Raw genomic sequence first — 23,967 nt, 5'->3', positions numbered from 1 at the left:
GGACATTTGGTGAGAGACCTTCAAGAACTTGAAAAGGGACTTGTTGCAACCTTTGGGGGAAGAATCCGTACTGGGCAGGAAATCTTCCTCGTTAATGTCCTTACATAGGGGCAAACCGTTTTTCTTTCTGGATCTTGATGTCCACTTTGGCAGAGCTCAGGACTGGAGCTGGTTGGGCTCTGGGATCCCTGAGACTGTCTCAGCCTCAGGCCCAATGGGGTGTGGAACCTGGCAGGTTGTGCCCTGAGCTGTAGTCAGGGTATCTGAGGGACACCTGGGACCCTTGGCTGCCCATCAGTGAAGTGTAGGGGCTGTGACCTGCCAATGTGTCCTGAGAATCAGTAGTTCGGAAGGTGTTAAAAATGTTTTAAGGTCAAATAAATGCAGGAACACTTGAGTTAAAAATTGATAAGCGTCTTCACTGCAGGCCTTAGTCTACTGTTGAAGTACACAGTGACTTCCCAAGAGGGAGATAGCGCATAGAGTTTGCCTTCCCCAGCACTGCGTTCCATGGAGCACACTCGGGGAACCATAGCACAGCTGTACTCCATGGTAGCTCCCACTGCACGGCTGATAGTGCACCATGAAGGAAAGGGAGGTGTCTTAGGTCAGCCCCTTTTGTACATGGTCTGACCCATTACCTGCCTCCAGGCCTACACCATTTGCTATCCCCTTGGCCCTAGACAGCTGGTCTTGTGCTCCCGAGATGGACCCGAGGAGGCAGGAATCAGTGGTGCTCATGATATAATAACCCTGTGGCGACAGTGCCTCTGGTATGGGAGCAGAGGACAGTTGGCAGGTGGTTTTACTCATGTATCCCGAAGTCACCAGAGTGACTCCAGGGCAGTCTCTGCAGCCTGGAGCCTTCTCCCAGCCCCAGGCCTCTGGTTTAAGGATCCCACACACATTCTGAGGCTCCTACGTGACTCCAGGACTGTAGACCTCAGAATGTAGGATCTTGTATGCTTATAGCTAAGGGCTATGTTTTCATTTGTGACATTCCAGAGACACCACGTCAAACTCGTTGACTCCTGAGGACGCTGAGGACATGTCCGTTGGGCAGGATGCTGAAATCTGCTTGCTGAAGTCGGGGGAGCTGATGTAAGTGGCAGGCTACTGAATGGGCCTCCAGGTGTGGCCATGGGGAGGGACATTGGCTCTTCTGGAGCAAGTGGTACCATCTGGAGTTCTGACTTGGCACCAGCAAGGTGTCAGTTTATGCTTTTTTTGTTATTTTTTTTTTTACTTTCATTAGGATATATTAACATATGGGTCTTTTTTTTGTTTTTTTTCTGTTGGTGGTACTGGGGTTTAAACTCGGAGCCTTATGCTTGCTAGGTAGGTGCTCTACCACTTGAGTCCTTTTTTGCTTTAGTTATAGTTTTGCCCAGGGCTAGCTTGGGACCAAGATCCTCCTTCCTATGCCTCCCAGAGATCTGGGATTATGGATGTGCGCCACCACATCCACTCCTTTATTTTCTTATTGTAAGAGCAGTGTATTTTCATTATAGAAAAACAGGAAAATAAAAATGAGCACACTATTTTGGTATTTGCTATCAACCTAAACAACAAATGGAGACCTTCTCCAAAGATTAGTAGGTTCATCTGGGAGTAATATTGCAATGGTAAGCTATGTGCACATTCAAGGACATTGAGACAAAGGGAAGTTTGTGAAGACAGATGAGGATGACAAAAATTATTTTCAAACAGCAATCCTCACCTACAGGGATCACAAATCAGGAAGGCATCAGTCCACGGCTGGAAAGACGCCCCAGCAGAGTGTTTTCTGTGGAAGATCGTGACTGTGGCCGCGTCTCGTGGCACTTCTTGTTACCAGGCAAAGCATGAGATTCTTTTCACTGTAATCTCCTGACTTGTTTTGTTGTTGTTAGGTTTTGACAAAAGTGACTCCATTTTTATTCTGACAGTTTTCACAGTAACCATCCTGATCATTTTTTGACATAAATACTCTAAATCTCATGGTGTAAGCTTTTTCAGCATCATGTTAAAGCGTGAGTGTTTTCACGTATCATCAGTTTCTCTGATGTTGTGTCCAGTGGCTGCATGGTAGTCATTGAGGACACTCAGTCATTTGTTGATTGACATTTACTTATTACCATCTGCCAGGAGCTGTCCCTAGGTGCTTCATGTACACCTGTGCACAAAGACTCCCCCTGCCCTGGTGGGGTTTATATTCCACCAGGGGTTGACAGACAATACACAAATGTAAGTAAACAAGTATTATATATTACAAGATGGTCCTTGAAATGGAAAAAAGTCAACAAAAATGAGATAAGAGGACAGGGGAATTTGCAGTTTCAGTAGAACGACACTAAGAATATAAAACTTGAAGGAGTTGCCAGTCAGATGTCTGAGGGAACAGTCAGTGCAAAGGTTTTGTGAAGAATGGTGCCTTGCATGTTCTAGATACAAGAACTGGACCAGTGTGGCCAAAGCAGAGAGATAGAAAGGAAACAGGTTCATATTGCATAGGCCTTGTTGGCCATTGTGAAGACGTTGGCTTCTAATCTGAGGGAAACAGGAGCCCAAAATTAGATTAGGAGTAGAAAAGTGACTCAATCTAATTTGCATTTGAGAAAGGATCACTCTAGTTGCCTTGTGGAGAACAGATTATGGAGCGGCACAAGGGCAGAAGCAGAAAGGCCAGGTAGGAGGGTATCATAGGAATCACAGATCCCTGGGCCAAGTGGTGCAGAAAGGATAGAGAGAAGGTCAGACTCTGGGTCTGTTTTGAAGATGGCGCCAATGGAATTTCCTGAAGGATTAGATGGGATTGGAGAGAACAGGTAATGCATTCAGCCTGTTCTCTTGGATAACACTACCTTGAATCATGGGGCAGGCCAAATGTTGGGAGAATGGAGAGAGGAGAGCCTGTTCACAAGCTGGTGATGTCAGAGGAGTAGGAAATGTTCCCTGTGTGGAGAGCAGTGTAGCTGCAGGACAGACCAAAAATTCAAACATTTTAGATTCCCTTTGGCCTGGAAAGCCTACATCTAGGAATTTATCCTAAGGAAATGATGGTTGGATATGCAAAAATAAAGCTGCCAGAATGTTTGTCGCATGCTTCTCACAGCCTAATCACTCGTGAATGAGTGCTGAATTTTGTTGAATGCTTTTTTTTTCTCCTCATTTGATGAAATCATTTGAGGCTTTTTCCTCTTTACCTTTTTACGGCAATGGATCACACTGACAGATTTTCAAATATTGAATAAGCCTCACTTCCCTGAAATAAAGCCCACTTGACCATGGTGTATAATTCTTTTAATGCACTGCTAGACTCAGAAAAATAACTGAAGGATATTTTGCCACAAAGAGAATTCACAGTTGACAGCTCTTTTCTTTAAGCACTTGAAAAAATACGATGCCATTTCCTCTGGCTGCCATGGTTTTAGTTAAGAAATCTCCTGTCACTCAAATGCTTTGAAAACTTTTTTCTTTGTCTTTTGTTTTCAGAAGTTTAACTCAGTTAAGTCTTAGCATGGATTTCTTTTGGGATTTTCCTATTTGAGTGGTGCTTGGTTCTTGAATCTATAGTTGTATGTCTGTCACCAAATTTTAGAAGTTTTTAGCTTTTTTTTTTTTTTTTTTTAGATATGCTCTTTTTTCCTCTCCATTTGGGTCTCCATTGATACATCTGTGAGACAGTTTGTTATTGTTCTTCAGGTACTCCCACCCCCAGAATATTTTCCCTGCATTGCTCAGATCAAGTAATTTCTTTCCTCAAGTTTATCTGTCATACTCATTTTGCCCTTGAGCCCATCCAGTGATTGGTTGTTATATGTTTTTTAAAACTTGGCTTTTTTTTTTTTTAACATCTTTTGTTTCTTTAGTGAGGTTTATGTAATTATTTTTGAGTTTATTTTTGTTTTAGTTTTTCATTGTTTCAAGAATACTAGAAATTACTATCAAGACATTTCTATGATGGCTGCAAAGCCTGTCAGATATTCCAACATCTGAGTGACGTCCCTTTTGGCCTCTGCTGTCTGCCTTTCCTCATTCAAGCTGTGATTTTCTTGGTTCTTAGTATGACAAGCAGTTTTCAGTTTTACACAGGTGAGGACTCAGAGATTCCAAGCCATTGTGATTTTCTTCAAATCCTTTCCCTACCCTTCAGTTATACTGTGGTTGTCTGCTGAATTAATTCCAGATATTTCAGTTGCACTTAGTTGGGAAGAGCAAGGAAATACTTGAAATTGCTCCTAATAAGACTTCTTAAAAAACTACATTGAAGTAAAGAGACAAGAAAGACATAAGAGTAACAGATAGAATCAGAGGCAAATCCTTATCAAGAACCGTATAAAATGAATACAGAGAGGAGCTCAGCTGTACATGTGAATCAGATGCAAGAACAATACCTTGAGGTCAATTTTGTTTCCTGCCTCTTTAAAAAGTGACAGCAAGCTAAGGCTTAGCAAGCACAAGCGAATCTGAAGACATATCAGGGCAACTTGTTTTAGAATACGGGGAATTTGTTGGTACCCTGAGCTTGTGTAAACTAGAATTTCTGGAGTCACTCAGTGTAAAATCGGCACCTACAACACGAAGCTTGTAGACAGTAGATTTCTTCTGTTTGAGCCTAGCTGGCAAAGCCTGGCCTTGTTTTTGTTGGCCCCTCCTCAGGAGAGACTGAGTATTGTCCTTCACACTGAATGGGTGATGTCTAGAAAGGTCAAAGAGACCTGAGGCCCAGTCCAGGTGACTGGTACAGGAGAATTCTGGAGCACATGATTGTAGTGACCCCACATGAGTGGGACATTCCTTCAGACCCAGTGACTTTTTACATGGTATTGTGGTAAGATTTCCACATCACGGGAAAGACCTCTTTCTCAGAATGAACTGCACCTGCTCTCAGGTCCTTGAAAAATATACATATTGGGCAAAAACAATGTTGGAAATAAAGAATCAAGGCTGGGCACAGTGGCTCAAGTTTATAATCCCAGCCACTCAGGAGGCATTGATCAGGAGGAATTTCAAGGCCAGCCTGGGCAAAAAATTCACAAGACTCATTTCAACCAATAAAAGCTGGGTGTGGTGACGTGTGTCTGTCATTCCCAGCTTTGCAGGAAGCATAAATAAAATGGAGACCTAGGCATAAACGTGAGAGCCTGTCTGAAAAATAACAAAAGCACAAAAGGGTTGGAGGTGTGAGGATTTTCACTGCTGTGACCCTCCCCCCAACCCCAACTACACCAGCCACGTGGTAAGCCCTCAGGAAACATTTGTTGGTGTGAGCTGCACATCCAATAATTAAGCCTGTTGGTCAAGAGTGCCCAGGACTTGTCCTCCCAAGAGCCTCTAAAATCTCCAGCTACCTCTGAGCCACAGACCACCTAGCCCATAGACACAAACACTTTACCACTGGATCAGGTCCCTCTGCATTTTTATTTTAGGATCAGATTACCCCTCACAGTGGAAGAGATCACCAACTTCGGGGAGGGCAACAGGGAGCTGTTTGTGAGGTCCAGTACCTACAGCCTGATTCCCATCACCGTGGCTGAGCCAGGCCTCACCATCAGCTGGGTCTTCTCCTCTGACCCCAAGAGCATCTCTTTCAGCGTGGTCTTCCAGGAGGCAGAGGACACACCACTGGATCAATGCAAGGTAGGCCATGCTCCCTGCCTGGGGGCCCTTATATACACTAGGATGCTTGGGCAGATCTTCCCAAAGCAAGGCTGTGGCCTTCCTGCCCCGTGCTAGGCAGGCCCTACCTAGAATATTCTGAGCCTTTTGTCACTGTGACAGATACCTGAGAGAATCAATTTTAAAGGAGGAAGGATTTATTTTGGCTCGTACTTCCATGGCCAGTAGGCTTCATGGTTTCTGGGCATGAGGTGAGGCAGAGCATTATGGTGAAAAGGTGTGGTGACGCAGAGATGTCATCTCACAGTGGCTAGGAAGCAAAGATAGGGTCAGAGGAAGAAGTTTGGATAAGATCCATCCTTCCAGGACACACCCAAGTGACCTAATTTCTCCACCTCGGCCCCACCTCCTACTTTCTGCCACCTCCCAGTAATGCCATTTTAGTGTGACTCTATCAGGTATTAATCTATTGATGAGATTAGAGCCCTCAGCATTCAGTCACCTCTGGAAAGGCCTTCACAGACACACTCAGAGGTGTGCTTTACTAGTCTTTGAGCCATCTGTCAACCCAATTAAGTTGGCAGTCAAGTCCCAGAGGCTCAGGAGCACTGACTGCAGATGTCTAGTGGTCACCCCTATGCCACACAGGTTCATTCTGACCGTGGTATAAATGTGTAGGTAAAAGTCAGAGGGATACAGAGATAGGGCTCTCTTTAAGGATGATTTTTCTTACAGAGATATGCAAAGCAGAAGTAGGTCACCTTGGGAGGTGTGACCTCTCTGCCGCTGGTTATTAGCTTATGGTGTTCCACATGTCACCTGCAAGAATAACGGTGTCACTTGGGTGGTGAAGCTTGAGGTCTTGGTGGCAGATCCCTCCCAACTGGGAGGGATCTGGGCCCACAATAAACTCCTGGGATGTTCTAGGCCCAGAATGTTACCTGTTCCTGCACTGTGGTTCTCCATCTTGGCTGCACACTAGAAACACCTGGAGAACTTTTAAAACCCCAACTCCTGAGACCACACCACAGATGTCTTAAACTTTGGAGGTGGGATGCGGGTGTTCCTCAATAATTCCAGAGAGAAGCCCAGGTTGAAGACACTGGTCTAAATGAAAGGGTTGGGAGTCCCAGAAAGGATGGGGTGGGATATTCCAGAACACAAAGTCAGAGGTGTGGACCTTCTGGGCTCAGTGGCTGGCTAATTCAGTATGGGAGGAAGAAGAGGGAAGCCCACCGCTAGGGTCTAAATCCCACACCTGCATTCATACAGAGGCATAATGGAGGGTGAGCTGGTTTGGGTGGAAAAGCAAGTTCTGTTTGAATCCTGGTGGGTGGAAGGAATGGTTAAGGCTGTCAGACATGCTGGACTGGAGCTGAAAGCTGCAGAAATCCTTATATGACAAGAAGGGCAAGGGTTGGGATAGGGAAGAGCAATGTGAAGTCGTGGAAGCAGGGTTTCTGTGAGGTCCATGTGTTGTCGGCTGTTAGTCTCTCACTGTTGAGGGCTGAGGAAAGGCAGAGCCAGGAGAGCCAGGTTGGGAGGCGGAGTGGGCACGCGACAGCCTGCTCTCCCAGGTCTGCCACCACCACAGAGAAATGGATGTCTGTAGGTTTCCTTTCTGCCAGCTCTGCCATGCTGGAATCGGTTCATTGAGAAAGTGCTTTGTCATTTCCACCTGTTTAAAACACACTCTTAAAATGTAATTCCACCTCCTTGATTTGGCTTTGAGTTTACTGAGGTTTTGGTTTTTTTTTTTTTTTTTTGTGGTATTGGGGTTTGAACTCAGAGCCTATGCCTTGAGCCACTCCACCAGCCCTTTCTTGTGGCGGATTTTTTTGAGACAGGATCTCATGAACTATTTGCCCAGGCTGGCTTCAAACCGTGATCCTTCTGATCTCTGCCTCCTGAGTAGCTAGGATTACAGGTGTGAGCCACCAGTGCCTGGCTGGTATCATGTTCTTTAAAAACTACTGTTAAAAAATTCTTCTGCTGGGGCTTGCACCCACACCACCCCACTCACTCTGGAGCCCTTCATTCCTGAGCAGTCTGAACCTCTACTCAGGAGGGGAGCTCCTGGCACCTGGGTCCAAGTCTCCTCCTTGCCATCACCTGAGAGTGGCCTCAGACACAGTGCTGCTCACTGTACACGGGAAACACATTCCCACTGTGTGAGGCAGGGCTTCGTGCCCTGAGGTGCAGAACTTGTCTAGGTCACCGTTGGTCAAACAGCAGTGTGGCCAGTGTGCCTGAGAGCTTGGCATGAAGGAATTTTGCTACCAGGAACTTACCAGAAGCCCCTTTGCCACCATCTCAGATTGCCACCAAGCGCCTGGCACTGAGCCCACCCGTATGAGACACTGGAGAATGTTTGCAGGGAGGGAAGAAGTGACAGAATAAGATATCCTGGCCTTGGCTTTTCCACCTGCCCACTCAGGCTGAGCTGTGAGCTTCTCCCTTGCTCAGTCACTCACCTGCCATAGGGACCTGATGGAGCCTGCCTCATCTCTGGCTTCTAGGTGGCCTTCCTGGAATTAAGACCATCACTGTCCTTCCTCACTGTGAAGAGAAGAGGGCAGAAGGGTCCCGTGTTAGGTATGCTCAAATGCTGCTTTGCCTTCACATGTCCAAGATCATCAGCCAGCAATGGGGCAGCTGTTAATCTTTACCTGAGGTCCCTCCCAGGACTGCAGGCCCTGACCAGCCTGGACCTGATGGGAAGCACAGATTTCATGATGGCCAAGGGGGCAGACAGAGGGACCCACAGACAACCAGTTATTGAGCTTCTTCTGTATACCAGGCTCCAGGGCCCACTGGGGATGGAGAGATGAAGGGATCTCGTGAGATCTGCCCATGAGGAGCTCATCTAATCAGAGTGGGACCCCTATCATTCCAGATGGCAGATGTTACAGTGGAGGTGGGCAGGCACTGGGGGTTCACCTAAAGAGTGCCTATCCCAGCCTCTGGGATGGTAACCAGGGAACAGTGAAGGTCACACTTCAAGAACCTAGGAGCAGCAGGTGTGAGGCAAGGTAAGGGAGGGATGAGGGTCAGAGGATGAGCCTGTAGGTAAAAGGAGAAGTTTATAGAACAGAATGTTTAAAAGAACTGAAGGGTGTTGTTTTAGCACACACAGCAGTCTACTTTTACACACCCTCTTCAGAGGACCATCATACTGCTTTGTCCTCAAGAAGTGAGTGTGAAGGTAAGCAGAGTGGGCATGATGCACAGATGACATGTGCAGGAATTTCAGGTGCTCAGAGTTCTTGATCCCACTCTGAGAATGAAAGCCCAGGCAGACTCCAGCAGCAGAGGTCAGAAAGATTTTATTTGTAGAGAAGAGAAAAACTGCATAGTGGGGAATGCTGGGGGACCCAGAAACCTGTGGTCCCATGGGTGGGGTTGGGGATTGGGTTTTATGGCCTTTTTGAGTATTGTCTGAGGGTAGAGATGTCTCTCAGGTGCAGACAGAAGTTTCCTGGGAAGGAGAGGTATCTCCTTGACCACTTATCATCTTTTGGGACCCCCTGCAGTCGGTCCTTCAATCCCCCCTCTCAATGATTGCCCTAACTGCTGTTAGGGATAGGGATGACAAAGTCTATTTAGTAACTGCTTCCTGCTGACAGGGGGCGATGAAGGGTCCCACAGCATCAGGGCTGACCACAAGAGAGGAGTTAGAAGGGACCGTGATAGTAGGTTGTTTTCATCTCCATCAGGGGCATTTGAGAAGAAACAAACTTGACAAGTAAGTTTAAAATGCAAGTCCCAAACACAAGCAAGAGAATAATGGCAACTATAGGCCCCAGAAAGGGTAGGAACCAAGCCCTGGAGGGGAGCCAGGATTTTATTTGGTCCCACACCTGTGTAGAAACCTGAGTCTCAAGAGATTGCTCCCGGAGCCACTTAGCCTGTTGGAGAATGTAATCTGCATGTTCCTCTACAATGCCTGAAGTGTTTGTATATGTGCAACAGGAAGTATTGGCCATGACACATACCCCCCCTCCTTGTTTAGCCAAAAGAAAATCTAGGGCCAGGTGGTGGTCCATGACCATACAGGCAAGGGATGACAAAGATCTTTGTATGTCCTTAATGGCAAGGCCTACCTGGTCTGAGGTGTCCTCTACCACTTTGGTTAGGTTTTTTTGCAGTTACATGATTGGCAATCAACCCATAGCTGATTCCAGCTAGGGCTGCAACTAATGCTGTTATCCCTAAAACTATTAAAGTAACCTCTCTTATTTCTATGGGAAGCTGCTCCTATTGTAGTTAGCATTTTCCTTTTCTTCCAGATGGCTGCATGAGCATGCAGGATCAGGAAGGGATACTTAGAATCTGTATAGATGTTGACTCTCTATTCTTTTGACAGTTTTAGGGCTTCTGTTAGGGCCACTAATTTTGCCAGTTGAGCACTTGTATTAGGAGGAAGAGGACCTGATTTGAGAATGTCAAATTCTGTTACAACTGCACACTCTGCATATCTGACACCATTTTTGACAAAGGAACTACCATCAGTGTATAATTCTAGATCTGGTTTTTTTTTAAGAGCTGATCAGGTAAGTCAGATTGGGAAGCATAATTTTCCATAATACCTCCTCACATGAGTGTTCAGGATTTTCCTCTGCCTCTGGTAGAAGAGATACAGGATTTAGGCTCTGACAAGTCCTTAAAGTTATTTTTGTCCCTCCCAGAAGCTGGGCCTGGTATTTAAGTAGACAGCTGTCAGATAGCCAAAGTTTTCCTTTTGAGTTTAAAATTCCCCCTAGGTCATGTGGGGTATAAACCATTAGGGGGTGGTTTAGGAAAAGTTTTTGAGCTTCAGGCACTAGAAGGCTTACTGCAGCCACTGCTCTAAAACATCCTGGCCATCCCTTGGCTACCTGATCTAATTCTTTGCTTAAGTAGCCTACTGGCTGGGAAGTGATGCCCTGGAGCTGAGTCACCACGCCCAAGGCCAATCCTCCCTTTTCATAGACATATAATTGAAACTTGTGTTGTACTAGGAGACCAGTGCTAGCTGTCATAAGGGCCTTTTTAATTGGTGGAATGCATTTTCTGACTTGACATCCCATTCAGTAAAGGACTGGGGATCTTCTGTGCTTCCTTAAGGATTTGGTATAAGGGCTAGGTTTGCCTATCTCCCAGGACCCAAATTCTACAGTATCCTGTGGCCCCCAAAAAGGCTCTCCATTGCTTTAGAGTTTTAGGTAGGGGAAACATCAGGATTGGATGGAATTCTATCTTCTCCTAGACTGTAACCCTAGACTGACACAATTGGGCTTTTTCTTTAGCGATTTTATTACCTCTATCTGCTAAGAAGTTTAGTGAGGACTCAGTGGCTCATGAAATGATAGGCTCATTTGGTCCAGAGAGCAAGAGGTCATCTACATATTGTAGCAGAGTAGCTTGTGGATATTGCCACTCTGCCAAGTCTTGGGTTAGAGCCAACCCAAAGAGGTGGGGACTGTCTCTGAATCCCTGGGGGAGGACAGTCCAAGTGACCTGTCCAGACTTTCTTGTGGGGTCCTCAAAGGCAAAGATAGATTGACTTTTAGGGTGTAAGGGAATGCAAAAGAAGGCATCCTTTAAGTCCAGTTCAGAGTAGTAAGCAGTACCTGGCAGTATTTGGGCTAAAAGCTTGTAGGGATTTGGAACTACAGGGTGGAGAGGCACTACTGCTTCACTGATCAGGCAGAGATCCTGGACTAGCCTCCATCTGTTAGGTCCCTTCCTGACACCAAGAATAGGAGTATTATATGGGCTGGAGCATTCTATTAGCAGTCCCTGTCTCTTTAAGTCTTTGATTATGGGAATTAGCCCCTCCTTAACTTCTGGCTTTAAAGGATATTGTTTTTGATGGGGAAACCAGGAGGGGTCCTTGAGGACTGGGATGGCTGTTCATGCCCATCCCACAGTGTGTCCATCTGTCCACACTGTGGGGTCCACTTATTCCTCTATTGGGCAAGCAAAAGTACTCTCCTGGGGGTAAAAGGAGCTGTACCCCCAATTTAGATAGAAGGTCTGGCCCTAGCAGAGGAGTAGGGGTTTCTGGGACAATTAAAAAGAAGTGACAGAAGTGGAAATCTCCCCAGGAGCAGGCTAGAGGCTGAGTGAAATAAAGCTCTGGGGGCTGGCCTGATATGCCCCAAACAGTAACTGTCTTGAAGGACCTGGGTCTGGGAGAAAAAGGAATAGCTGAGATGCTGGCTCCAGTATCGATAAGGAGGCTGACCTTGTGCTTTTTAATGAGTAAAACCCAGGGCTCCCCTGCTTTTACAGAGGTTACAGGAGCCTGTATGGGAGGCCTAGGGACCTGTCATTGGGTGGGAGGCTCTGGCCTTGGTTCCCCTGGAAACTGAGGACAGTGTGCCTTCCAATGTTTTCCCTGACAAATGGGGCAGGGTCCCAGAGGTAGCTTTCTCCGGGAGCACTCCCTCCTAAAATGGCCTGCCTGTCCACATTAAAAGCCTGTCTTCCGGTTTGGACTTTGCCCCAGGGAAGCCTCTCTGAGCACTGCAATCAGAGCCTCCTGCCATTTATCCTTTCTCTTTCCTTTTCCAGGTCCTTCTTTTTTTTTTTTTCTAAGTCCCTATTATAGTATATGGACGTGGCTACATGGACCAATTGGTCTAGATCTCTGCTCCCTTCAGCTACCAGTTTTTGAAGCTTTTTATGGATATCTGGCACTGACTGTGTTAGAAATTTATCTTTTAGGACGATTTCCTCTTCCTGTCACTCTGGTACAATGTTGGTATGCTTTTGTAAAGCATCCTTAAGTCTCTGTAGGAAAGCTACTGGGGTTTCTAAGGGTCCTTGCTGTACAGCCGTGACTTGGGAGTAATTAAGAGGTTTTACCTTGGCTCTCCTTAGACCCTGAAGAATGCAGTGGATGAAATGGTTACAATGCCGTTCATCCTTGTCATTTTCAGGTCCCACTTAGGGTCATACCTAAGTACTGCCTGATCTCCTGTTGGAATTGGGAATTGAGGTTCCCTTTTAGGTATCCAGTGTCTTTGTCTTTCTTCTCCCTCCCCCTCCTCCTCCTGTGAGGAGCCAATCTGAGACAGGGCTGTAGGGCTGCTTTTATCTAAGTGATAATCGTCTCCAGCTTTGACTGCCTGATCTAGTACCTGCTGTTTCTCCAGAGCAGTAAGGGTCTGAGAAAGCAATAGCATTTGAGCTTTCCAGCTCAGTTTAAAGTTTTGCTGACTTCTCTAAATGCCTGGATGTACTGATCTGGGTTTTCTGTGTAATTTCCTAAATCCTTTTTTATTTCTTTAAGTTCACTTACTTTAAAAGGAATGTGAGCCCTGTCCCCTCCAGGAATTAACTGGAGGGGATAGAGTCCTGTGGGACAGTGTCTGGTGTGTGAGGTAGCTGGGTAAGGAGGCAGAGGGGGAGCTGATGGAGCATTAGATGGGTTTTTTTGGTGCAAGGGAGTTTGGGGGCTTTTCTGGAAAGAATTACCATGGTATTGGTATCTATCCTGCATTTGTTCAGCCATTCTGGGTGGTCTCTTCGGAAAAAGAACAGTTGAACATATGGGACTTCAGTCCACTCTCCCTCCCTTTTACAGAACATATCTAATTGAATAATGGTATTCCCTCCTTCTGGCCATCTTTCCTCATCTCCCAGAGGATACTGTGGCCAAGCCTGAGTGCAGTAAAACTTGAGTCTCTTTTGCTGAAGACTTTCTGGATCAAGATCTTTCCAATGTTTTAAAAAGCAGGCAAGAGGGTATCCTTCCTGGATCCTTGAAGCTTGATTCCCCATCTAAAACAGGGAAACAAGGGAAAATTGGTCAGCTGAACAGAGGTTTCTCCTTTTATCTAAGTGTCCCCAGATAAGGAGAAACTCTAGTAGGAGAGGGCGTCCTGCTCTCCCTTGCTCCTGCCACTGCCACCTGAGGCTAAGGTCGTGGAGGATTTTTAGGTATTTCGGGTGCAGCCACCCCACCAAAATGACCTTTGACCAATCTCTTATCTATTTTGACTTGCCTGTTTGCCCTGCGACCGAGATACCTGGTTCTCCTCTACCAGCTGAAGACTTGTAATTTAAAAATAACTCTTATCAAAGTAACCAAGAAGGCTTGCATGGCCAGAGGGAGGACCCCTGCAGAGGCATGGATGGGGACTCCTGATGAAGTAGACTCCTGTCCCCCTATATATCCTGTGAGGCATATATTTTCTATGAAAAGAGAGGGAGCATCTGAAGGCTTTTGCTCCAGAGAAGACCATGAAGTCCCTGCCTTTTAAGTGTTTGGGGTTTTTTTCTTTCCCTGAGGGCAGGCTGTAGAACCTGTTTAACCAGTTAACCTGATGCTTGACAAAAACAGTTAACCTAAATTGGAGATTAGCACTTTCTGGTGTCTGCAGGGATTTTCCCCAAACTCCCTGAAGAAGGAAGCCCACTGCTGTTTAGAGCAAAGGGTGGAGGGGGACACTCATCCTGAACTACTTGGGAAAGGGGAAGGAGAGGCTGAGGATTGGGGGAAAAGAGAGTTTCCAGGCTCAATGCATGAGGGATTATTGGTCACCACTGCTGTCTAGGTCAGTCCTGCCCAAGGGCAGTACTGGAGCACTGGAAGCAAGGGGTGACCTCCACTCTCAGCCCACGGAAACTATGAAGGAAGCATAAGAGATCTGATTGTCTGTTTGCCGCAGATATGGCTGAAGGGGTCTGAGACTTAACCGCCTTTGCAATCTCAGCGCGGGTCAGGAAGTTGCATCTCCAGCCTTCGGGTGACACCAGGGAGTGCCCCGACTAGAACACCTTTATAGCTTGAAGAGAAACTTTCTTTTCCACCTGCTGTTTTCAGACCTCCTCTTAAGCAGGTCAGATCTTGAAAAAGAGAGTTAGAGTTTAAGGAGAGGAAAAAGAAAAAGCCTTGGTGCACTGAAGTCAGGCTCTGCCCACATAGCATTGGCAATGCAGTATAAGCCCCCAGCTGGCACAAAAGTTCTCTCCGGTTGCCTTCCTTACAGCTGTAATGGGCTCGGAGCTTTTCCTCAGTCTCCCAGGGGAGAAACCCTCCTTAACGAGAGAGAGAGAGAGAGAGAGAGAGAGAGAAACAAAATTTGGCCTGAGAGGTCCACCGTAGCTAGGCTCTCCTGGAGAACAGATTCCATCAGAGTGCTGGATGGTCACAGTCACCTTCCTAGGCAGCCTTTCCCAGTCTGGCACAACCTATACCAACCTCAGTTGAAGGCTTGTCCCTTCATGCATCACCAAATATGATGTACAGATGACACACACGGGAATTTCAGGTGCTCAGGGTTCTTGAGCCCACTCTGAGAATGAAAGCACAGGTGGACTGCAGCAGCAGAGGTTGGAAAGATTTTATTTGTAGAGAAGAGAAGAGAAAGACTGCACAGTGGGGAATGCAGGGGGACCAGGAAACCGGTGGTCCCGTGGGTTGGGCTGGGGATTGGGTTTATAGCCTTTTTGAGTATTGCCTGAGGGCAGAGATGCCTTTCAGATGCAGACAGAAGTTTTCTGGGAAGGAGAGGTGTCTCCTTGACCACTTACCACCTTTTGGGACCTCCTGCAGTCCGTCCTTCAGGCACACAGGGTCCCCGCTCCTTTTATACATGCTTGTGGCAGTGTTAGGCCAGGCTCAGGCATGTTAGGTCCTGAACCACAGAAACTGACCCAACCCTTCAACCTCCCAGGATGTTTAGGCCCTGGTGGACTTGGAGTATTGTAGAACATGAGTAGAACTGAGTAAGATAACATGTGCAGAGGATGCTGCCACAGAACCTGTATGCAGCAGGTCCTCACCTCAGGTTCTGCATCTCTGGCCCTTCCAGGCTTGTCTTAGGCCCAGCCCGCCCCCTTAATATCACCAGCTTCCAGCTAGAGCAAACACTGTTGTGTCAGGAACATCCTGCTGTGTGCCCTCCCTACATACCTTTGTGTTTTCTCTTTAACCCATGTACTTAATTTTGTAGTTTAGGCTAGATGTGATGGCACATGCCTGTAATCCCAGTACTTGAGAGCTGAGACAAGGGGATTATGAGTTCAAGCCCATTCTGGGCTACATACCAAGACTTTGTCTCAAAAAAAAAAAGTTTGTGATTTAGTTTTTACAATATTTTGAAGTTTTCCAGATAACTGCTATTGGTTTCTGATTTAATTCCATTGTAGCCAGAGAACATACTCTGTGTAACTTGAATCCCAAATTTGAGGGATTTGGTTTCAATGGCCTAGAATGTTCCAGAGCACTTGAAGGTTGTGTGCCTACTGCTGTTGAGTGGGGTGTTCTCCACATGTCATTTCGGTCAGGTGAGTGGATACACTGTGCACGTCTTCTAGTTCCTGGTTGAGCTCCTGTCTGCTGATTTCATTAATTACTGAGAGCGGGGAATTGAAGTCTCCAACTTCAATTGTAAGCTTGATTGCTCCTTGTAGCTCTGCCAGGTGACCTTTTGTGTGTTCTGAAGCACTGTCACAAGAGACATAAACATGAGGTCTGTTGTGTCCACTTGATAAATCAACATCCTTATCACTACACAATTATCCTTGGCAATACATTGGATATAAAATCTACTTTGTGTGATTAACACAGTCAGTGCAGCTTTCTTTTCACTGCTTTGTTAACACGGTATATCCTTTTACATTATTTCACTTTTAACCTATTTGTATCTGTGTATTTAAACTGCATTTTTTGCAAGCAGTTGATAGGGCTGGGTGTTTTGCTTTTTTCTTATCTGATGACCTCTACTTTCAGTCAGCCGGTTTACACTATTTACACTCAGTGTGATTGTTGATAAGGTTAGGTTTGCATCTGTCATTGTCCTGTGTGTTTTCTGTTTGCCCTCTGTCTTTTGCTTCCTCTTTCTCTGAAAGCACTGAAGGAGGACAGCCTGGCTCACCTAGTTCCTGTCTCTCGGGGATCATGGTCCTTCATTGCCTGATTACCAGTGTCCTGAAAACTGTTGTTTCACAGGTGTTTTCTGGTTTGGGTCACTTCTCAGGAGAGTAAATCTTGGCCGTTCTTCCATGCCTTTGAATATGTTGCCCCACTGCTTGGAACAGGCAGGCTTTGCTCTAACTAGCTGAATTACCTGTGCTCAGCATTGCCTCCAGGAAGTCTTAATGGCATTCTGCCTCTTCTCCCTCCCACCTGGGGGCTGGGCTAGCCGCCCACTGCCGGTTCTCCTCTCTGGCACTTGCACTGAAGTGTCATTGAGAATTCTCTTGTCTGTCATCTTAGTTAAACAACAAGATCCTTGAGGGCAGAGCCCTTTGTGGGAGTTCACTTCACTTTGGGAACTTCTGGCAAAAATGTAGGGCTTTGAGAAATATGCAGCAGTATTCAAGCTTGAGTTGAAAAGCAATCATATCTTTATAATTGTTTTGGATTCAGTCATTTTGTTCAAGTTAAAAATGATTGATAGGAAAAATAAAAGCTGAATATAACAAAAAATTACAGGCCTGAAAAAGGAGCAACATTTCATTTTGTCAAAAATAAAGATGGTGACTTTTGGGACATGTTGCCTGATTCAGATTCAAAGTTATGACAATGCTACTGTGGTCTGCAGAACCTCTGGTCTATTCAGCCATGTGTGTGTAGGCATTTCAAAATGGAAGGCTTAGGCACATTCTACAAGACCAGACCCTGAAGGACCTTGTCACTTCTAAATACAGGGTTAAAAAAAAAAAAAAAAAAGAAGAAAGAAAAAAAATTTAATTAAAATTTCAATTGTCTGTCTTGTGTCCTGGCCTGCCTGCTCTTTGCCATAGCTGATCACCAGTGTGAAGGCCCTGCCCTCGTCGGGAGGAGCTTAGCTATCCAGTGATTCCAGCCATGGCCCTGACCTACACACCGTATGCTCAGATTTGGCCTCTGAAAACAAGGCCCATTTTCCCAAATGGCCTGGGACAAATTTGTCATTTTCAGAGAAAGCAGAGAGTAAACAGGAGGTTGAGTGTCAGGCTTGGAAGAATGGAAGAGTTCTGGGCATGTGAACCAACCAGGCTGTGGCCAAGAGTGGAGGCCTGTGGTCGGGCCAAGCTAGAAGGCATAGCTTCATAAAGTGCCTGAAAGATCGTCGTCTGGAAGGAGACCCAAGGGCAGCACTAGGACCAGTAGGAGACAGCTGGACAGGTGGATGTCACCTAGAATAAGCCCCAGCTTTTTTTTTTCTTTTCTTCTGGCAGTACTGGGGCTTGAACTCAAGGCTTCACGCTTGCTAGGCAAACCACTTGAACAACTCCACCAGGCCTTCTTTTTTTGTGATGAATTTTTTTCAAAATAGGGTCTTGCTGACTATTTGCCTGGGACTAGCTTCAAACTGTGATCCTCCTGATCTCTGCCTCCTGAGTAGCTAAGATTATAGGCATGAGCCCCGGCACTCAGCAAGGGATGCTCCAGAGCAACCTGACTTTTTCGACTGTGGTCAGGGAGGCTGGGGAACCAGTCATCATTCTGGATGAAACTCATACCCACAGCCTCCCCCACCAGAGTGGAGTGGATGGGGGCAAGTCAGCTATGACCTCAGACAGTGCACTCAGCCTCCTCCCCTAATACAAAAGGCCTGACCAGGGGATCTATGGAGCCCCCGGCCTCTGTGACACTTTCTCATGTGCTCTCCCTCCCAGGTCCTCATTCCCACGACCCGATGCAACTCCCACAAAGAGAACATCCAGGGCCAGCTCAAGGTCCGCACACCTGGCATCTACATGCTTATTTTTGACAACACCTTCTCAAGGTAGGAGTCCCCTTCACTGCCCCCAGGTGGAGCCACCTGTTTTCACGCTCACAGATTATTCAGTTGTCAAGTTTATCATTAACAGTTCTCTGATTTAGACCCGTCTACTCTGTGCTCAGTGCTCACTGTAGGTTTTAGAAAGCAGGAAGACACAGTGTCTTCCCACGTGCTGGCAATTCATTCCCACCCCATAGCATCCCCATGTCCTAGGGGCTTGCCTTCCAGCTCCTGTCACTGCAAAGGGTACTGAGGACCAGAGGTATGGAGGAGTGACACTCTCAATCACTGTGCTAGTGGTGGAGCCTGACCTGATCAGGTAGCCCCACTCCAGAGTCTGGACTCTTTACGGTGTGTTCTCATCCTCTCCCTGAGGTCAGTTTCCACTGTGCAGCCCAAAGGGACTCAGGAAAGATAGTGGAAGGCCTGAACAAATGAATAAAGGAGAAAGAAAGAGATGAAAGGTGGAAGGGAAAAGCTTGAGACAAACAGAGTGAAGACTGCTAGGCAAAGCCCCCAGGCTGCATCACATGAACAGCCTTCCTGGTCTCGGGACACAACTCTGAGGGTCAGCTGCAGGCTCAGGAGGGTCTAGTATGGGGAATGGTCAGGATGGGACTGTAGAGAAGTGAGCCTGGAGGGGCAGCCAGGGAAGGGAGCAGGACAGACGACCAACACCAACAGTACCTCCAGTGAGCAGGAGACGAGGCACGTTCCCTTCTAGTTCTTCTGGCTTCAAGATAAGCCTTTTCATTGGGGACTGCCTCTTAGAGACCTGCCAGGGTTGTGGCTACCACCCTTTCCCCATAGGCACTTGGCTTTTAGCAAACGACTTGATAGGACACTAGGGAAAAGCTGTGTCACCACCTTGCTGCCTCCAGACCCTGAACTCCCAGGGCTGTGGCTAGGGTGTCTGCCACAGGAGAGGTTAGAGTTGACCTTCCCATTGTTCCTTTCCTGGACCTCCCTGTACTGCCCTGGAGTAATGGACTCCTCCCCCCCCCAAGTTAGTAGGACTTCGGGGTATGCCCAGCATGTCTTGAGCTCAGAAGGGACAGTGGTTAGGAGATTGGCTTGGGTTGGTCAGGCCCGAGTGCTGCTCTTCATGCTGTGACCCTAGTTGAGCCTGTTTCCTCTGTTTAGTAGCTGAGGACTATCAGTGCCTTACTAACGCCCCTCCCCCCAACCCCCTGGTGGATTGATGTAGAGGCCAAGAGAGATGTGACAAGGACACATACAGCCTGGAACAGGCTCCTAGTGACCACTGGAAGTGATTTTGGTCGCCTGGCCCCTAGAGATCATCTCAAGGCCTACTTGAGATTTTTAAACCACAGAGGGCAAAACTGATTGAGATGCCAAGTGGGAATGAAGTCCCTGCCAGCCTCTACCATATACCTCCTCCTGACACCTGGTCTGCCTGTTCCTCATGCAGTGCTGACTGCTGCAGTGCCAACTCAGAGCAGCCAGGTGAAGGTAATGGAGTTCACAACTTTGCTTCTTCACCTGAGCCCCAGGATGTCCACAGTGAGGTCCCCAAACACCCTGACCTTCTGCAGGAAGAGAACTCTGGTAGACAGGCAGGAGATGGGGCTGAGGGACCTGAAGCGCTCAGGGTGTCTGTGAGGTGCTCAGTCATCTGAGCAAAGGTCTCTCCATCCAGGGCCATGCTTCCAGCTCCCACCCCCATCCAGGCCCATGCAACGACCACAAAGGCCCCAGCAGCAGCTGCCACCCTCACATTGTCAGCTCAGAGGCTGACACCTTTCCCTTTGCATTTCTGTTTCCTCAGGTTTGTCTCCAAAAAAGTATTTTACCACCTGACGGTTGACCGGCCTGTGATCTATGATGGAAGTGACTTCCCATAGTGTCAGGCACCTGGATGTTGGTAACCTCACTTCTTCCACAGGAAACACTACTCTTCCTCACCTGTCACGAAAAGGACAAAAAAAAGAAAAAAGAAAAGAAAAGATAAGGAAGCAGCTGTGCCCAGCTCAGCAGCTCTGCAGCACTGGTAGAGAGGCCCCAGCTGCTCAGAAGCTCTGCTGTCTGGGCACACCACCCATTGCCGCTCACAGTCCCTGTGGCTCCCAGGGGCTCCAGCCACATTTCCACTTGTGAGAGATCCAGCTTCCTCTCCCCCAAAGGGATACCTGCCAAAGATTTAGACTCTCAAGAGGCTGGTAGTCTTGCCTGGAACCCAGTAGGTGACCACCTCCTGTGGAGAGTTTCACAGGCCAGGTGTCTTCTCAACTTGTACCTCAGAGAGGGATGTCCTGCCCATGGCCAGGCTTCCTGGTGGCCATGAGTCAGCTGACCTGGCCATTCTCTGTGAGTCCTCAGGCTGTGAGGCCCTCAGGCAATTCCAGGAAAAGGAGACCACATGGCCACCATGCAAGGTGGAGTGTGGGAAGTGAGGGTGCCCCCCAGCCTCCTCCTCCTGTCATGCTGCTGTCCCTTACTGGCCCAGTAGGTATGGCACTGCTTCAGTACTCAGCAGTTTGGGAAGGGCTCTGAACTGTACTTTCCTCCTGGCCCTTGTATCCTCAGGCAATGCCCTCCACCCAGCCAGGCTTCTCAGAAGCTCAGAAATCACCTTAAAAACCAACTAAGATAGCTGGGAAGCCACATCCAACCTATGCTGTGGCTGGGGCCCAAATGATGGCTGGAATTGACCCATGAGCACAAAGTAGAACCATGCATTGGTCTCCAGGGCTCACTCCTCAGCTGACGTCCTCACAGGCAGATGTTTTCTAACAAGAACCAGGATCAGAATCACTTTCAAACACTGGGATCTGTAAAACAGAAGTCTGATAACTTAAGAACCAAAGTATCAGAGGCATGGTTTATTCTTGTTCCTGTCCCCCACCTGTTAGCCCCAATACCCATTTTCCTACTTCCTGCTGCTTGGCTTGCACCTGACACCCAGGAGACAGCTTCTCTGGAGCCAGGTAGATCTTGTTTCCTTTTTCTGGACAAGAGTTAGATCATCTTCCTATTCTCTGAGGCCCTTTTCTTCTCCCACCACAAACAACTCACCTTTGATGTCCCATATGAGGCTAGCCACCTATAGTCACATGGGCAGAGCATCTTACGAAGCAGCCCACTTTGGCCAGGGGCAATGGAGAGAGCACTGTACAAGTTGGCAGAGGATCTAAGTTCTGGTCCATGCTATTCCTCCATCTAGCCTTGACCCAAGTCAAGTCACACCCCCTCTCATAGCTTCACTTGTCCATCCAGAACCCTGGGGTACCCTGTTAAAAGGCTTGAGAATAGGTCAGAGTCTCCAGGTCAGGTCCAGCACAGACCCTAGGCCTACCATGGACTAGGAGCCCCTGTCACATTACCAGCAGAGAGGGCACTCATGGGCCACAAATAAAGGGAAGTGACTTCTGAAATGCACTCAGCCTTTAACCTAAACAGGGGAATCGGGCATTTGCAGTCAGGGTGATCTGGATCAAGGAGAAATGAGCAGAATCCTTCAAAGAGCTCAACCCAGAGAAAAGCTGGACCTCTGTGTTCTTTGTCCTCAGAGCAGCCTCTCTGGCAGAAAGCTGTCAGGTGCTCTGTCATCTCCTGCTGGCCAGACTCTTCCTGGCCTAAGTGTGTACTCACAGGCATGCCACATGGTCTGAAATTGCTCAGGATCCAATATTCCTGCCATTGAACCCATCCACTTTTTTGAAAAGAGTGATCAGAAGTCAGCTTACTCACCATGAGAAAGAAACTACCACAAGAACACCCAGCACCATCTAGAATCTTATTTTGAGTGTCTGGCGTTCCCAGCATATCTTGGAGACTCTGGAGTTGCCCCTGGTAGCAAGAACCCTTTTCACTCAGCAGCTCATGTGTTTTGACCTGTGAAGGGCCTGGACCTTCCACCTGAGTTTCTGGACATCTTTCACAAGTTACAGCAAGAAACCAGTTGCAGCTTAAAAGACTACTTGGCTCTTGTGAAGCCAACCCAGAACCGCTCCCCAACTGCCTTGTATGAAATGCCTTTACTGCATGCTGAGCACTGTCCAGGCCCCAGTGTTCACTTCCTGACTCTCTGGTTTCAGTAGCATATTTTTTGTGCTGACTGGATGTTTGTACCATATTAGTTCACTATTGAGGCTCCAGTTTGCTGTGCACTACATAGCTAGAGAACATCTTAGCCTTTTCAAGTGTGGCTTTTACAAATAGCTTTATTCTTATTTTAAGCAGTTCCCAGCTTTACTGAGGACTGGTGGTTGAGCTAATTTTTTTTAAATGCAAATGACAATTGAAGAATCACTGTTGTAGAAGGCAGCCCAGCTGACTGACGTACACTAGAAGTCATAAGGAAACATCCCGGGGATCCCAGATTAACCACTGCCACTGAAGCCACTAATCTATGTCACCCAAGAAACACACCAGTTTCCAGACATGCTTATCAGCAAACAGGAAAGCACGTTGGGGATAAAGTGTGATCCTCCATGTCCAAGTGGACTCTACCCAGCATTTCTAATGGAAACACACTGGACTCTGGTAGACTGAACCAAGGACAGATAAAGAAGTTCTCAAGCAGGAATCTGGAACTGAAAATCCCACAGGATTTGGAAATTAGAAATAAAAAGCCACATTGTATAACTCAAAAATAAAGGAAATGGTGTTTTCTGAAGTTTTCCAGTTGTCACCTAAGATGATGAAGCCATTCCTGGCGCAAATGGAAGGAAGCCCTCATTCAGGGATGGACCCCAGAGTCCATGTTTTTGATATAGTTTCATGCTCATTGATTTTTATCAGAGTTTCCTTTTTAGAAGTCCACCTCAATATTCTACCTGGGAGAATTATTCAGGCAAAAAAGCCATTCTTGGCTCAGAAGTATTGGGAATTAAGGCAGAGAGAAGCATATGGTGCTCAGAACCAAGGGCTATCATATGCCTAAAGACCATTGGGACAGCTACTCAGGTTTACAGAAGCAAGCGCTGCTTAGTTTTCCTCATTTCATTGCGATTCTTCAAAGGAAATGGGAAAGATGGAATTAATCATTCCCTTTTCCTCTTAGGCACCTTTTAAAAACAATAAAGTATAGCTTTAAATTTCAGGAGGTATCTCCTTAAGAAAAGGGCTACTTTTAGAGCTCGATGATGTGTGTTACCTAGAGTTGCTCTGCCTCTGATGGCCTCTGGTGGCTGCAGCAACACCCAAGCCTCTGTAGACAGACATCAATCGGAATGCACTTTAACTGACTAATCCTCTCTTCAAGTGGCCTTATAGGATGGCGACTCTGAGAACCCATTTCATTCTTACCTACCAAAGAATTACTCAGAAGCACATCAGATACTAACACCCCACCTGCACAATCGGGGTGAGAAAACTTTGTATCCCAAAACATACTCCTTTACAGCATCTGTATATTTTTTAACCTTGGGATTTAAATAAAGTGAACACTATGACATTTAGAGAAGTATTGTCTTTCATTCCTTTGAAAAGGACCAATCCAAAGACGTACCCAGACCCATCCTGAGCTGCACTACCCAATAGGGAGGCAAAACATCTCTTAGGGTGGCTTTGTAAATGTGTGAGCTAGGACATAGACTGAGGATTTGCCATGTGGCCTGGCATCCAGATACTTCCTGTCGCTCCCCAAGGGTGGGGTTCAGACCTGCCTGAGCCCATATGCCTGCCCTTCCACTGT

The 23,967-nt window shown here is 47.0% G+C and overlaps 1 protein-coding gene across 11 annotated transcripts in view; it reads left to right on the top strand.

Annotated features, from left to right (window-relative positions):
- The window catches only part of Fyco1 (FYVE and coiled-coil domain autophagy adaptor 1), an 81,064-nt gene extending 57,328 nt beyond the window's left edge, over window positions 1-23,736 (top strand). For 10 of the 11 annotated variants that reach the window (XM_020178072.2, XM_074059154.1, XM_074059153.1 and 7 more), the window contains exons 15-18: window positions 1,006-1,101; window positions 5,412-5,622; window positions 18,202-18,311; window positions 20,098-23,736. In XM_020178072.2, the coding sequence (XP_020033661.2) occupies window positions 1,006-1,101; window positions 5,412-5,622; window positions 18,202-18,311; window positions 20,098-20,173 (493 nt within the window). In that variant the 3' untranslated portion in view covers window positions 20,174-23,736. The other variant, XM_074059156.1, reaches the window with a different exon arrangement.
- Window positions 23,737-23,967: the final 231 nt, after the last annotated feature.

The sequence above is a fragment of the Castor canadensis genome, chromosome 17, assembly GCF_047511655.1.
Source record: "Castor canadensis chromosome 17, mCasCan1.hap1v2, whole genome shotgun sequence".
In the NCBI taxonomy this organism is placed as follows: domain Eukaryota; kingdom Metazoa; phylum Chordata; class Mammalia; order Rodentia; family Castoridae; genus Castor; species Castor canadensis.
The sequence above is the reverse complement of the archived record's forward strand: the minus strand, read 5'-3'. Positions and strand labels throughout refer to the sequence as shown.